Source organism: Episyrphus balteatus, chromosome 2 (genome assembly GCF_945859705.1).
Source record: "Episyrphus balteatus chromosome 2, idEpiBalt1.1, whole genome shotgun sequence".
Classification (NCBI taxonomy): Eukaryota; Metazoa; Arthropoda; class Insecta; order Diptera; family Syrphidae; genus Episyrphus; species Episyrphus balteatus.
In genome coordinates this window covers 59,367,380-59,382,752 of record NC_079135.1, presented here as the reverse complement: position 1 = coordinate 59,382,752, position 15,373 = coordinate 59,367,380, and the positions used below count along the sequence as shown (strand labels likewise).

Sequence of the window (15,373 nt, the reverse complement as noted above, 5' to 3'; positions counted from 1 at the left end):
TTTGAATGCAATATTTGAAAATAATTAAAAACCAATAAAACTGCATTTAAAATTGTGTGATAGGTGAAAGCAAAAACTACGAAAACAGCTAATAATTTCAAAAACCGAAATAAAATATAAAAAAAAATTTTTAACGGTAAATTTTGAATGTGATCTTTTAAAGTAACTGTTTTCCAACCAGAATTATCAAACATTAAAAAAAAAATATGATTTAACTCGAGAGAAAAAAAATTTTATGTTTGAGTTAAAAATTTCCCATACAAATTTGTATGGGGAAAGTATGACCCTAGAGGCACGGGTTAATGACCTCCAAAAAATTTTTTTTTGCTAAATTTCCCTTAATTAGCCCCTAAGCTTTCGATCTAAGGGGTGTCACCCCCGAAAACATCACTTTGGGAAATAACGGACACCCTAATGTATAGTGTAGTGTTCATCCGTGATATACTTTGTAGTAATATAGATTGTGATGATCTAATTTCATTCATAAATATCTACGCACCATCTAGACCACTAAGAATAAGGCATTTTATTTTTGAAATACCTCATTCTACTAATTGAATCGTTTATTTTCAAAACATGATAAGTCCACTTTTTTTCAAAATTCGTTTTTTTAACTGAATATGTTCTTGGGGGATAACCACACCTGCCTTCAAAATATGGAGCATCTACTCAGTCTATATTCGATTTTACAGCTAAGCGAAACAAAATTTTATTGTCAAAACATTATAAAAGTCCCGGACTTATCATCTTTTGAAAATAAACAGCAACTTTTTTATGAGTAATTGACTACACAAAGAGAAGCTGACTACTGACTCAAAATCTTAAGTTGAAGGCGTCTTTCAAGTAAAATAACTACTCGAAACATTATATTCTATTCCCAAATGCAATTGTTGGATAGACTGAGGCTTTAAAAAAATTGTATATTCATTTTAAAACTAATTTCACATTCGTTTATTTTCAAAGTATGATAAGTCCAAAATCGTTTTTATTTTTTATCTTTTAAACAATCGGTCCAAAAAGTAAATACCAAACGATATTCTGTAGCTAGGTAAAAGTTCTACAAAATATATTTTTTATACATTTTGCTACACTTAACAAAAGAAAATAGAACGTTTTTTTCTTCTCCTGAAAAATTTGAAATCATGGACTTATCATGTTTTGAAAATAAATGATTCAATTATGGACAGCGGGAACCAATTTCTCACTGTTGTAGATTATTAAATATGTATTATGAAGATCTTGATTTGTTTATGCCTAGATATCAATTTAAAACCATTCTTTTAAATATGATCCCAAACCACTTATAAGAATATTTTTGAATAACATAATTATATTTATGTTTTGTTTAATTTACCTTATAATACATAATGCACATTATAATTTTATATTAAATCTAAGCAAAATCTGTGGATGAAATATCGTAGATTTGAAATAAATAAATAAACATTATTTACATTTAAAAGTTTGAAACCCAAATTTGGATCGAATTGTTTACAAATCACGGTAACATTGTGGTTTATCTTGGTAACGCAGTTTTTTCGTAATAAACTATTAAGAATATTTAATTGAAATAAATTTTTCTGTGATTTAACTTCATAGGAGACTTACGTGGCTCCTATAGTTTCAAATAGGAACATCAGAGAGCTGAATTATTTGATTTTACAAATTAAACTGAAATTTGCAGTAAAGTAACACAGTTGTTTGGTTTTGATCACTTTTTGTTTAAACTGTCATAAATATACAGGGTGTCCCAAAAGTTAACGTCGTTCACGACTAACCGACTTGATACTTTTTATTTAGTCCTCTTTTTAATTTCTCTCACTAAACAAAAATAATTATTTTATCATTATTTTAGTTCATTTATATTAATTTTTTATGGAAGATCTTAAACATCCGCATCTGCGTCCGCGGATGTGAAAAAATCCACATCCGCAACATCGAATGATATTTCTACAGGGTGTCCCAAAAGTTAACGTCGAAACGAAAACGGTAGATAGGGTAGGTGGTGAAAGCTATTAGAATAATAATAAAATAAATCGCAGCCATATATTTTGGGAGTTATGGGCATTTGAAAAAAAGTCGAAAAAATGGTCACCCTGTGACGGTTTTTCATGTTCCGTGACTACAAATCTTTATTTTTCTCATTTTTTTCTTTTGTCACGGAACCTTGAATAACCCTGCTATCAAATGCATTCGAAAATTTGAACTCAGGTGCATCAGTTTTAAAGAAAACATTACTTTTTGACCCAACTTAGTACTAAAAATTTTTGCATGACTCTAATTCAATGAGCCGTAGTGTAAAAAAAATGCACTACGGAGTTTCGGCAAGTTGCCTTAAAAGTTGGTGTGTTCAATTCTCTTTTCAAAATGGTACAACATTGTTGGGAATATTTCATAAATAACCGAGATACATTTTTTTTTCTTAAGGAATCCGACTTTTTTATGAGGTAATTTTTCCATATTATTCAAGTTTTGCCTTTCAGAACCTTTCAGAATACAAAAACTTAAATAATATGGAAAAATTACCTAAAAAAAGTCGGATTTCTAAAGAAAAAAAATTTTATCTCGGTTATTTATAAAATATTCCCAACAATGTTGTACCATTTTGAAAAGAGAATTGAACACACCAACTTTTAAGGCAACTTGCCGAAACTCCGTAGCGCATTTTTTTTACACTACCGCTCATTGAATTAGAGTCATGCAAAAATTTTTAGTACTAAGTTGGGTCAAAAAGTAATATTTTCTTTAAAACTGATGCAGCTGAGTTAAAATTTTCGAATGCATTTGATAGCAGGGTTATTCAAGGTTCCGTGACAAAAGAAAAAAATGAGAAAAATTAAGATTTGTAGTCACGGAACATGAAAAACCGTCACAGGGTGACCATTTTCTCGACTTTTTTTCAAATGCCCATAACTCCCAAAATATATGGCTGCGATTTTTTTTATTATTATTCTAATAGCTTTCACCACCTACCCTATCTACCGTTTTCGTTTCGACGTTAACTTTTGGGACACCCTGTAGAAATATCATTCGATGTTGCGGATGTGGATTTTTTCACATCCGCGGACGCAGATGCGGATGTTTAAGATCTTCCATAAAAAATTAATATAAATGAACTAAAATAATGATAAAATAATTATTTTTGTTTAGTGAGAGAAATTAAAAAGAGGACTAAATAAAAAGTATCAAGTCGGTTAGTCGTGAAGAAAACTGCCTTGTGGAGTGGGTAGAAATTATTGTTAAAAACTTCACTGGCACTGGCCCTTTTTTTTTGTCCGGAAAGAAAGATCTCTATTAACAGAATGTTTCCACCCCAAATTTTATAATTTCGCAATTTAAGTCAGTTCGAATTCCAAATTCTAAAAATTTCCTATACAATTTGAAATTCGAAATGAGATAATTTGCGAAATTATCATATTTGGGCTCTAGTGAAAACAGGCTATAAAACTAAGACTTTTGCTCCGCCCAACTCCTTTCTTGTCGCAACTTCTTTGCTTCCGCATCCGCATAAAAATTCGTATTTATTATTGCGGAGGCGGGTGTCGATGCCCAATTCATGCGGGTGCGGATGCAAATATTCGAAAAATCCCTAGTGCAAAATGTTATTTTACAATAGATTAAATTGTAACCATTCTTATGTCAACTAAAATATATGAAAATATATTGTTGAAATTTCCATATTTTTTGAAAATTTACTTTCCAAAGGGACAACTTTTTAGACACTGAATAGTATTTTGGCCATGTATGAGCATTAGGTCATCTCCAGATAAATAAAAAAAATCCTTAAATTTTTTTCAAAATTTGATCTACATATGTACTTTAGGGTGTCCGTTATTTCCCAAAGTGATGTTTTCGGGGGAGACACGAATCCGTAACAAAAGTGTGAAAACAAAAAGTATTCACGACTTTTAGTATTAGGTAGGAAAGTATGAACAGATAAAAGTATTCAAGGAAAAAAGTATGCGCGACAAAAGTTCGAAAAATGGAAAACTATTATTTTGACTGGGTTTTGATCTGGCAATAGTTACAAAGAGAAATGAGAATTTGCGAAAACAAATGTGGCGATGGACAATTCTGATTGGTCAAGAAAGAATAAATAGACGAACTTATTGTTAGATAGGGCTGGGGTCTCAGAAAAAAGAGAGTATACAGAAATATTTATTCATAAGGATAGGAGGTCTAAATTTAATTTTCAGTCTCGCAGCTGCGATGAGCGAGGCAACAGGCAAGGTTAAGAGTGAGAATAAATAGACGAATTTATTGTTAGATAGGGCTGGGCGCTGGGGTCTCAGAAAAAAAGAGAGTATAGTATACAGAAATATTTATTCATAAGGATAGGAGGTCTAAATTTAATTTTCAGTCTCGCAGCTGCGATAAGCGAGGCAAGGTTAAGAGTGCGCTCGATTTTTTTTTTATCCGTAACAAAAGTGTGAAAACAAAAAGTATTCTCGACTTTTAGTATTAGGTAGGAAAGTATGAACAGATAAAAGTATTCAAGGAAAAAAGTATGCGCGACAAAAGTTCGAAAAATGGAAAATTATTATTTTGACTGGGTTTTGTAAGAGTGAGAATAAATAGACGAATTTATTGTTAGATAGGGCTGAGGTCTCAGAAAAAAAGAGAGTATACAGAAATATTTATTCATAAGGATAGGAGGTCTAAATTTAATTTTCAGTCTCGCAGCTGCGATGAGCGAGTGCGGAGTGTTGGAGTGCGCGAGATTATTAGTCCTTTGAAATGTTACAAAATTTTGACCGAACCTTGCATTTTAGGTAGGACAAGATTTTTTTGTTTTGATGTGTAGAGTAGGTTAATGGGAGTATACAATCTAGTTTTCGGGGTTGAAAACCCCGTTTAAACTGTTTTTTAATAATATCTTGCGAACCGTTAGTTCCACAAAAAAATGTTTAAGATGGTTTTTGTAGATAATTTAGTTCTCTACAATTTTGATTAAGGTACTTTTTTCTGTAAAATTGGAAATAAGAAAGTTGTATTTGAAAATACATGTACATTTTCAAGAAAAAATACTTTGAAGGGCCACAACTTTTTTTCTACAACTTTTATTGAAAAAATTCTTATGACAATTTTTAAAGATCATTTAATTTCCAACAATTTGATGTGCTCATTTTGCATATTTCGTTTACATAAAGGTGCTGCAATGGGTCTACAAAAAAAGGTAACAATTTATTTTGGTACTTTTATAACATATATTTTATTTTTTTTACTTCAATACGAATGATTTCGAAGGAATATGTAAGCTGGGTCAAAGCAGGAAGAAAATCGTATAGTATAGGGGATTTCAGGTCCTGGGGGAATAGGGCAATTTTCTAAAAAATATTTTACATTTGAAAAAAAAAATTGTTTAAAACCAACGATTATTTTATTTTTAACGATTATTCTATTTTTAATTAAACCTGTTTTATAAAATAGTTAATGAAAAAATAATTTTCAAAATCAAGACTTTGAAGAAAAATTACGAAAAAAATATTTCGAACTAATTTTGTTCAAAATGTTATGTAATTAAGTGATAATTTAGTTTTCAAAGTTCAATGCTGTTATGTGTTTTCAAACAAAAACAAAAAACCGAATGCAAAAGAGTTTTGTCATTTTCGAGAAATTAAAAGAAAAAATCTATTAAGAAACTACTAAGAAACCCCATTATTTTTTGTTTTTTTTTGTGACTGGATAAGGATATTTAAATGGAAGAAATAATTTTCTTAAAACTTAAGGATCAGAAAACATGGTTTAAAATTCTTTTCATTATTATCAACTGCTTGCTTACGTATTTTGTGTTGTTTTCATTTAAAAAACTGAGATTTTATTGCTCCAAAGTATTTATCTCAACTCATTTTTAGTGGGGGAAAAATGGTTAAAGTTGATGGATTTAAATACTGTGTTTCATTCGTACAGAATATCCTTTATAAGATATTTTCGTGAAATTTCATCTCAGATAAAGATTGAATTTAATGTGTGCACAAGACATTTTTTATTTATTATGGTTTTGATTAATTCAAGGTTAATCGTTCGAACAAAATTAGTTCGAAATATTTTTTTCGTAATTTTTCTTCAAAGTCTTGATTTTGAAAATTATTTTTTCATTAACTATTTTATAAAACAGGTTTAATTAAAAATAGAATAATCGTTAAAAATAAAATAATAGTTGGTTTTAAACAATTTTTTTTTTCAAAAGTAAAATATTTTTTAGAAAATTGCCCTATTCCCCCAGGACCTGAAATCCCCTATACTATACGATTTTCTTCCTGCTTTGACCCAGCTTACATATTCCTTCGAAATCATTCGTATTGAAGTAAAAAAAATAAAATATATGTTATAAAAGTACCAAAATAAATTGTTACCTTTTTTTGTAGACCCATTGCAGCACCTTTATGTAAACGAAATATGCAAAATGAGCACATCAAATTGTTGGAAATTAAATGATCTTTAAAAATTGTCATAAGAATTTTTTCAATAAAAGTTGTAGAAAAAAAGTTGTGGCCCTTCAAAGTATTTTTTCTTGAAAATGTACATGTATTTTCAAATACAACTTTCTTATTTCCAATTTTACAGAAAAAAGTACCTTAATCAAAATTGTAGAGAACTAAATTATCTACAAAAACCATCTTAAACATTTTTTTGTGGAACTAACGGTTCGCAAGATATTATTAAAAAACAGTTTAAACGGGGTTTTCAACCCCGAAAACTAGATTGTATACTCCCATTAACCTACTCTACACATCAAAACAAAAAAATCTTGTCCTACCTAAAATGCAAGGTTCGGTCAAAATTTTGTAACATTTCAAAGGACTAATAATCTCGCGCACTCCAACACTCCGCACTCGCTCATCGCAGCTGCGAGACTGAAAATTAAATTTAGACCTCCTATCCTTATGAATAAATATTTCTGTATACTCTCTTTTTTTCTGAGACCTCAGCCCTATCTAACAATAAATTCGTCTATTTATTCTCACTCTTACAAAACCCAGTCAAAATAATAATTTTCCATTTTTCGAACTTTTGTCGCGCATACTTTTTTCCTTGAATACTTTTATCTGTTCATACTTTCCTACCTAATACTAAAAGTCGAGAATACTTTTTGTTTTCACACTTTTGTTACGGATAAAAAAAAAATCGAGCGCACTCTTAACCTTGCCTCGCTTATCGCAGCTGCGAGACTGAAAATTAAATTTAGACCTCCTATCCTTATGAATAAATATTTCTGTATACTATACTCTCTTTTTTTCTGAGACCCCAGCGCCCAGCCCTATCTAACAATAAATTCGTCTATTTATTCTCACTCTTAACCTTGCCTGTTGCCTCGCTCATCGCAGCTGCGAGACTGAAAATTAAATTTAGACCTCCTATCCTTATGAATAAATATTTCTGTATACTCTCTTTTTTCTGAGACCCCAGCCCTATCTAACAATAAGTTCGTCTATTTATTCTTTCTTGACCAATCAGAATTGTCCATCGCCACATTTGTTTTCGCAAATTCTCATTTCTCTTTGTAACTATTGCCAGATCAAAACCCAGTCAAAATAATAGTTTTCCATTTTTCGAACTTTTGTCGCGCATACTTTTTTCCTTGAATACTTTTATCTGTTCATACTTTCCTACCTAATACTAAAAGTCGTGAATACTTTTTGTTTTCACACTTTTGTTACGGATTCGCAAAATGAGCACATCAAATTGTTGGAAATTAAATGATCTTTAAAAATTGTCATAAGAATTTTTTCAATAAAAGTTGTAGAAAAAAAGTTGTGGCCCTTCAAAGTATTTTTTCTTGAAAATGTACATGTATTTTCAAATACAACTTTCTTATTTCCAATTTTACAGAAAAAAGTACCTTAATCAAAATTGTAGAGAACTAAATTATCTACAAAAACCATCTTAAACATTTTTTTGTGGAACTAACGGTTCGCAAGATATTATTAAAAAACAGTTTAAACGGGGTTTTCAACCCCGAAAACTAGATTGTATACTCCCATTAACCTACTCTACACATCAAAACAAAAAAATCTTGTCCTACCTAAAATGTTAGGTTCGGTCAAAATTTTGCAACATTTCAAAGGACTAATAATCTCGCGCACTCCAACACTCCGCACTCGCTCATCGCAGCTGCGAGACTGAAAATTAAAGCTTTTATCTGTTCATACTTTCCTACCTAATACTAAAAGTCGAGAATACTTTTTGTTTTCACACTTTTGTTACGGATAAAAAAAAATCGAGCGCACTCTTAACCTTGCCTCGCTCATCGCAGCTGCGAGACTGAAAATTAAATTTAGACCTCCTATCCTTATGAATAAATATTTCTGTATACTATACTCTCTTTTTTTCTGAGACCCCAGCGCCCAGCCCTATCTAACAATAAATTCGTCTATTTATTCTCACTCTTAACCTTGCCTGTTGCCTCGCTCATCGCAGCTGCGAGACTGAAAATTAAATTTAGACCTCCTATCCTTATGAATAAATATTTCTGTATACTCTCTTTTTTTCTGAGACCTCAGCCCTATCTAACAATAAATTCGTCTATTTATTCTCACTCTTACAAAACCCAGTCAAAATAATAATTTTCCATTTTTCGAACTTTTGTCGCGCATACTTTTTTCCTTGAATACTTTTATCTGTTCATACTTTCCTACCTAATACTAAAAGTCGAGAATACTTTTTGTTTTCACACTTTTGTTACGGATAAAAAAAAAATGGAGCGCACTCTTAACCTTGCCTCGCTCATCGCAGCTGCGAGACTGAAAATTAAATTTAGACCTCCTATCCTTATGAATAAATATTTCTGTATACTATACTCTCTTTTTTTCTGAGACCCCAGCGCCCAGTCCTATCTAACAATAAATTCGTCTATTTATTCTCACTCTTAACCTTGCCTCGCTCATCGCAGCTGCGAGACTGAAAATTAAATTTAGACCTCCTATCCTTATGAATAAATATTTCTGTATACTCTCTTTTTTCTGCCCTATCTAACAATAAGTTCGTCTATTTATTCTTTCTTGACCAATCAGAATTGTCCATCGCCACATTTGTTTTCGCAAATTCTCATTTCTCTTTGTAACTATTGCCAGATCAAAACCCAGTCAAAATAATAGTTTTCCATTTTTCGAACTTTTGTCGCGCATACTTTTTTCCTTGAATACTTTTATCTGTTCATACTTTCCTACCTAATACTAAAAGTCGTGAATACTTTTTGTTTTCACACTTTTGTTACGGATTCGTCCTCACACATTATTTTTCCTACTTTTCACTCTCCTCAAGAATCTAATAAACACATTCCAACCACCAACGAATAACAAAGTCCATCATAATTCATGAAAAATTATACCCGTAAAGATACACGCCCACCTGAGTCGTACTTAGGGCTGCCAGACGCCCTGATTTCGGCGGGACAGTCTCGAAATTTGGACCCTGTCCCGATATTTGTCCCGATTTACAAATGTCCCGATTTTGTCCTGACAATCCGTTTTCATTCGAAAACTTTGGGGAAGAAAATCAAAGTCACTGCTATATGAAAATAAATGAATAATATTTGACATTTCCTTACTAGGAACATGTGTTCCAATTTTTTCATTCTCAATTATTTATAAAGTCCATCCTTCCAGTCCTTCTTTCAAAAGGAAACTTAATAGTTTTTTATTTTTTATGGATGAAGACTTTGTTATTTTTCTTTGAGTTTAGTTTTCAAAAAATGGAATTTTTACCAATGGAAAAGTTTGGAATCACACTGGGGTATTACTTTATTATTTCTTTTTATTTTTATAAAATTTCGGTTTCATGTATTTTTTTGCTGTCCCGATTTGTACCGACTTTTAAGACCTGTTGTTCCGACATTAATACAATTTTATCTGGCAGCCCTAGTCGTACTATGTGTTGAGTCAAGCTGCCTGAGTCGGAGTGTACAGAGTACACTCAGAAAAAAAGTCATTTCTAACTATTGTTTAACTTCTTTCATAGTTTAAATCGGGATAACTATTTTCAATAGTTAAAAATAGTTATTTGTGACTATCAATCGAAGTATTTTCCATATTAACTATTAAATAGTCAATTTGGGCTATGGAACTATATACAATGTATTTTTTTACAGGGGGAAGGGAAAAAAACACAAAAAATGAAAAAAAAAAATAGTAAGTAAAATTTCCTTATTCAGAATCGTTTTTTATACATTAAAAAACATTGGTTGATTTTAGAACTTTTAAAGTTTAAAGTACCTACTCGTATTTTTCAATAGTGAATTATAAAAAATTAAAAAAAAAATGTGTCTCCAAAAATTAAAACAAAAATATGAATGCTGGACCACCCTAAGCATTTACGTGTATGAAAAATAGATGTTGGCCGATTCTCAGACCTACCTGATATGCGTACAAATTTCATGAAAATCGGTCCAGCCGTTTTGGATGAGTTTTATACAAACTTTATATATTAGATTTAAATATATTAAACATATCAAGAAGCTTCACTAACATCTTCACAAAATGAGCTTGCTTTATTAGACAAAATTTTGTATACTGACTTACAGCAGATAAGCTGTATTAAAAACTATAAAAATCGAATTCTCGATTTAGTATTTTCCTGTGACGCTATTAGTACTCTTGTTCTAGAGTCTAGAACTGGTATCACTAATATAGACGGTTACCATCCACCTTTGGATATCTTCTTTGAATGGAGCAATCATATTACTGAAAACAGTAACGATTTTGATTGCTCTTATACTCTTGATTTTAAAAAAGCAAATTTTGAGTTGCTTTCTGAAAACATATCTAGTTCAGGGATAGAAAATATACTTACATTATCTAATATTGATGAAGCAGTTACAAATTTTTATAACATCCTTAACAGCTGCCTTGTAAATTCCATTTCCATGAAAAAATCAAATAATAATAATAATAATTTTAGTCACCCTTGGTACACAAAAGACCTAAAAATACTAAGAAATAAACGAAATAAAGCATGGAAACTTTTTTTAAGAACCCTTTCCCCAGTTGATCACGCTTCTTACGTTGAACTATTTGAAGAATTCAAAACTCATTCAAAAAATTTGTACACCGACTACATGATTGAGAAAGGAAATTCCCTAAGAAAAGATCCAAAGTCATTTTGGAACCTTGTTAACTCAAAGAAAAACTCAGATGGATATCCGGCAAACTTCATTCATGACGATATTACATTACATCAAACATTTGACATTTGCAATGCTTTCGCCAATAACTTTCGTAATTCATTTGTTAATGAGACTGTTGATGTTGACGAAATCTATTTCAAAAATTTACATTCATATTCCGAAACGAGTTGTACGAACATCCCTGTACTGCAAAGTACTGTGTTAGACCTTCTTTCATCCTTAAATGATGATTGTTCTGCTGGCCCAGATGGTGTGCCACCAATAGTATTAAAAAACTGTAGAAACTCCCTAGTTCAGCCTCTAACATTTTTATTCAAACTTTCCATCAAGTCAGGAAAATTTCCCTCCATCTGGAAAAAGTCATTCCTCACTCCTGTTTTCAAGAAGGGTGATAAGACAGATATAAAGAATTATAGGCCTATCTCGAAACTATCCTGCATTCCAAAGGTTTTTGAGCAAGTTGTTTGTGATAGTCTAGCATTTTATAGTAAAAATCTGATAAGTGAAAAGCAGCATGGCTTTGTAAGAAAAAGATCTACTACAACTAATCTTCTTAGCTTCTTAAATAAATGTTCAAATGCATTAGAAAAAGGTAATGAAGTTGACTGCGTTTACACTGACTTTTCAAAGGCATTTGATCAACTTAGTCATAAAATAATAATCTTCAAATTAAAAGCTTTTGGTTTTCCACGTATTTTTATTGCCTGGGTAGAATCTTATCTTAACCAAAGATCCTATCAGGTCAAATTTAGAAACTGTCTTTCAGATCTTTTTATAGCCAACTCTGGCGTCCCTCAGGGAAGTCACCTAGGCCCATTTTTATTCATTTTAGCTATAAACGACGTAATCTCGTGCATAACTTCAAGTGATATTCTCATATTTGCTGATGATATGAAGATTTTTAAAGAAATTAAGTCTGACAATGACCGTATCCTTCTACAAAGCGATATTAACAGTTTTAATGTTTGGTGTGGTAAAAATGGCCTTTCACTTAACCCAGCTAAATGCCAAACAATTACATTCTCGAGAAAACGAGTCATTAATATTTTTGATTACTACATCTTGCAACATAAGCTATGTAGAGTATTTAGCTTCAAAGACTTGGGTGTCCAATTTAGTTCAAATTTAGGATTTACTGAACACATCAATTTTATAGTAAATAAAGCGAGCTCAATGCTTGGTTTTATTAAACGTTGGGCAAAGGAATTTGATGATCCATTTGTTACTCTATCTTTGTACAACTGCTACGTTCGACCCCATCTTGAGTACGCTTCTCAAGTATGGAGTCCTTTTTATGAAGTTCATAAAAACCGAATCGAATCTATTCAACACAATTTTGTACGCTTCGCTCTAAAAGGTCTTCCTTGGACCGACCCTTTCAACTTGCCACCTTATGAACATCGCATTCAACTTCTTCAGATACAAACTTTAGCACAGAGACGTGTAAATAATGATTTAATCTTTCTTCATCAGCTTATTAATTCCCAAATTGACGCCCCTGATCTATTAGCTTGTATTGGTATAAATTATCCGGGTGGATCTCACCTCCTACGAAGATTTGAACCTTTGCATATCGACTTTCATAGAACAAACTATGGTATTAATGAGCCTCTTAGTCGCATGAGTAAACTTTTTAACTTGAACCATTCATCCTTAGACTTTAATTTGACGAAAATGGGTTTAAAAACATTGTTTCGAACCAGTGCTCCACAATCGTGACTGTTAATCAATGTTTTAAATAAATGTTGGATTTTTTGTACTTATAATTTTATAACTTGTAAATTTGTTTGTAATTATTTTGTTTTTATATTGTGCATGTGGGAGGTTGTATTTTTTGTCTACTAACCACTAACATGCACTTATGATGAGCCTCTGATTGTAGTTAAAAGCTTGTTCTAAGCTTACTACATCAAAGAATCTGAAGTGAAAAAAAAAAAAATAAATTGCATATATTGTACTAATTTGTTTCGATTTGCTAAAATTTCAGATTGTGTTCTTTGGCGTCATCCGATATTGTTACACAGCAAGGAAACTATTTCATCAACACTTTCTTCTCTGCACACAGAATCTATACAACCAGAAGCTATAAAGTTATTTAAGGTACGTAAACTGTTTTACAAAATAATGACAAGAGTCACGGTGTTGTGTAATTGTTCCACAGAGTTGCCAACTTTTTATGTCCGTAGCAGTCAATCAACCAGGAATCGACTACCATGTTGTTTTAGCTCAAAATGCTCTGCAACATTGTCTTGATATTCCAGAGTTGCAAACGGAAATGATTTGTATATTAACAAAGCAAACATCGCGCCATACTGGACAGAAACTAAGTGTTGGCGTCCAGGTAAACAAGAAACTGGGCAAGCAAACGCGCGTAAGTTTAGTTTTTTTAGTTGCAATTTTAATTTTTTTCGACACCTTTAATTTGCTCAAAATAGCGTGATCAAGGAATGGTTTCAAGACAGATTTTTAAACTTTTATGGACTTTATTTAACTTCGGAATCAAAAATTAACATCAACATGTGTAATGTGTATACTAAAAGTTCTATGCAGTTTAAGTACAAGAAGGGAAATTTATTTGTCAAACATCATTAATATTTTTTTTTATAATTATATAATATCGTTGTTAGGTACTGATATTATCTACCATTACATTTACGAGTGGTTTTGCTCCCATTTTTTTTTAAACAACATGGTATGGATATGGTTTTTAATGTTAGAAATCTCGGGATTAGCTTGGGATTGTTTTGGGACGACCAAATAAACAGCGTTGTTTCAAAAATCTATGGCTCATTAAGAGGACTTTCGGTAACCAGAAACGGCCTTTCATTGAAAGTAAAACATAAACAATAAGAGACTTCTCTCTTATTGTGCCTATTCAGCTATAGCTGTGAACTTTTCTGTGACCCTGATATAAACTCCTTTAGAAAACTCAGAGTTGCTGTTAATTCCTGTGCTAAATATGTTTTCACCCTTGATCGTTACGACCATGTCTCTGAATATTCAAATCGCATGCTTGGATGTACACTAGGGTGTCCGTTATTTCTCAAAGTCGTGTTTTCGGGAGACACCCCCTAGCCAGCGGGAAAATGAATCAGGAAAAAACTTCAAATAGATATTTTGTTTTTACTATACCAATCAAAGAATATTATGAAGCAAAAAATTTTTATTGAAAATAAAATTTACAATTGAACTATTATTTTGTGCTAAAATTGTTTTTATGTATTTGTTTTCCTGATGCAAATTCATTTTTCGTGCCAGCTGATTGACATTTGAAACAAAATGAAACAAAGCGTTTTCCTGAAGTGTTCCAAATTTTTCCTGTTCCACTGCATACGAAAAACTATCTCGTGTGTATTTCAACCAGGAAAAAAAGAGAGTAGGTAGATTTTGTATGCGTCAACTGTCAACTGACATATCGCTATATCCGACCACCAGGAAAAAATATTCAATTTCGTACTGTTTCTTTTTTCCTGATGCATTTTCATGATCGCTATAACCGGCGGCGCCCAGTGCGGTATTTTGACCTAAAATGTGGTCAAATCCACCAGGATTAAGCTTTTGTCTCATAACCGGTAGATAACCAGGCTAATTTTTATTGAAGTCTATCTATAAATTGGTCCACCCGGTTCGCGACACCATCAGTTGCAACTTGCACTTGTTGGATAAGCACGAATTTTTTTGCGATTTAAAATTTTTTTGGTTTTTTTGTGAAAAATTTTGATATAATAATAAATAAATATATAATAAACAAATATATAATATGGATATCAAGATAATCATGCCTGCTGTTACCGAAGATGCAGTGATTCACTCCCCGGGATGAACTGTATTATCGACCCACGAAAACACACTAAACTGCTTACCAACATAAGTCGTTGTTGACACTTATGTACATTCAAATGTCATTCTATCACTTCCACACCGGCGGGTTCGGTAATACGAAATCCTGTGAAAGTGACTCTCACTCCCGCCGCAGTGCATCTGCGTCTTCGGTAATAGGGATGACTATGTGTAGTAGGGTGTTCGTTATTTCCCAAAGTGATGTTTTCGGGGAAGACATCCCCTAGATCGAAAGTTTAGGGAATAAATAAGGGGAATTAAGCAAACAAAAATTTGTTGGAGGTTATTATTAACGTGCCTCTAGACTCTAGAGTCATACTTTCTACATACAAATTTGTATGAGAAATTTTTAACTCTTACATAAAACTTTTTTACTCTCAAGTTAAATCATCTTTTTTTTTTAAATGT

General features: G+C 31.8%; 1 protein-coding gene across 19 annotated transcripts in view; it reads left to right on the top strand.

Annotated features, from left to right (window-relative positions):
- Positions 1 to 15,373, top strand: part of LOC129908810 (uncharacterized protein CG43867) — a 276,259-nt gene that overhangs the window by 193,146 nt on the left and 67,740 nt on the right. For 15 of the 19 annotated variants that reach the window (XM_055985584.1, XM_055985578.1, XM_055985579.1 and 12 more), the window contains 2 exons: positions 13,113 to 13,225; positions 13,287 to 13,496. In XM_055985584.1, the coding sequence (XP_055841559.1) occupies positions 13,113 to 13,225; positions 13,287 to 13,496 (323 nt within the window). The remainder of the gene's footprint in view (positions 1 to 13,112; positions 13,226 to 13,286; positions 13,497 to 15,373) is intronic. The other 4 variants (XM_055985581.1, XM_055985586.1, XM_055985587.1 and 1 more) reach the window with 1 other exon arrangement.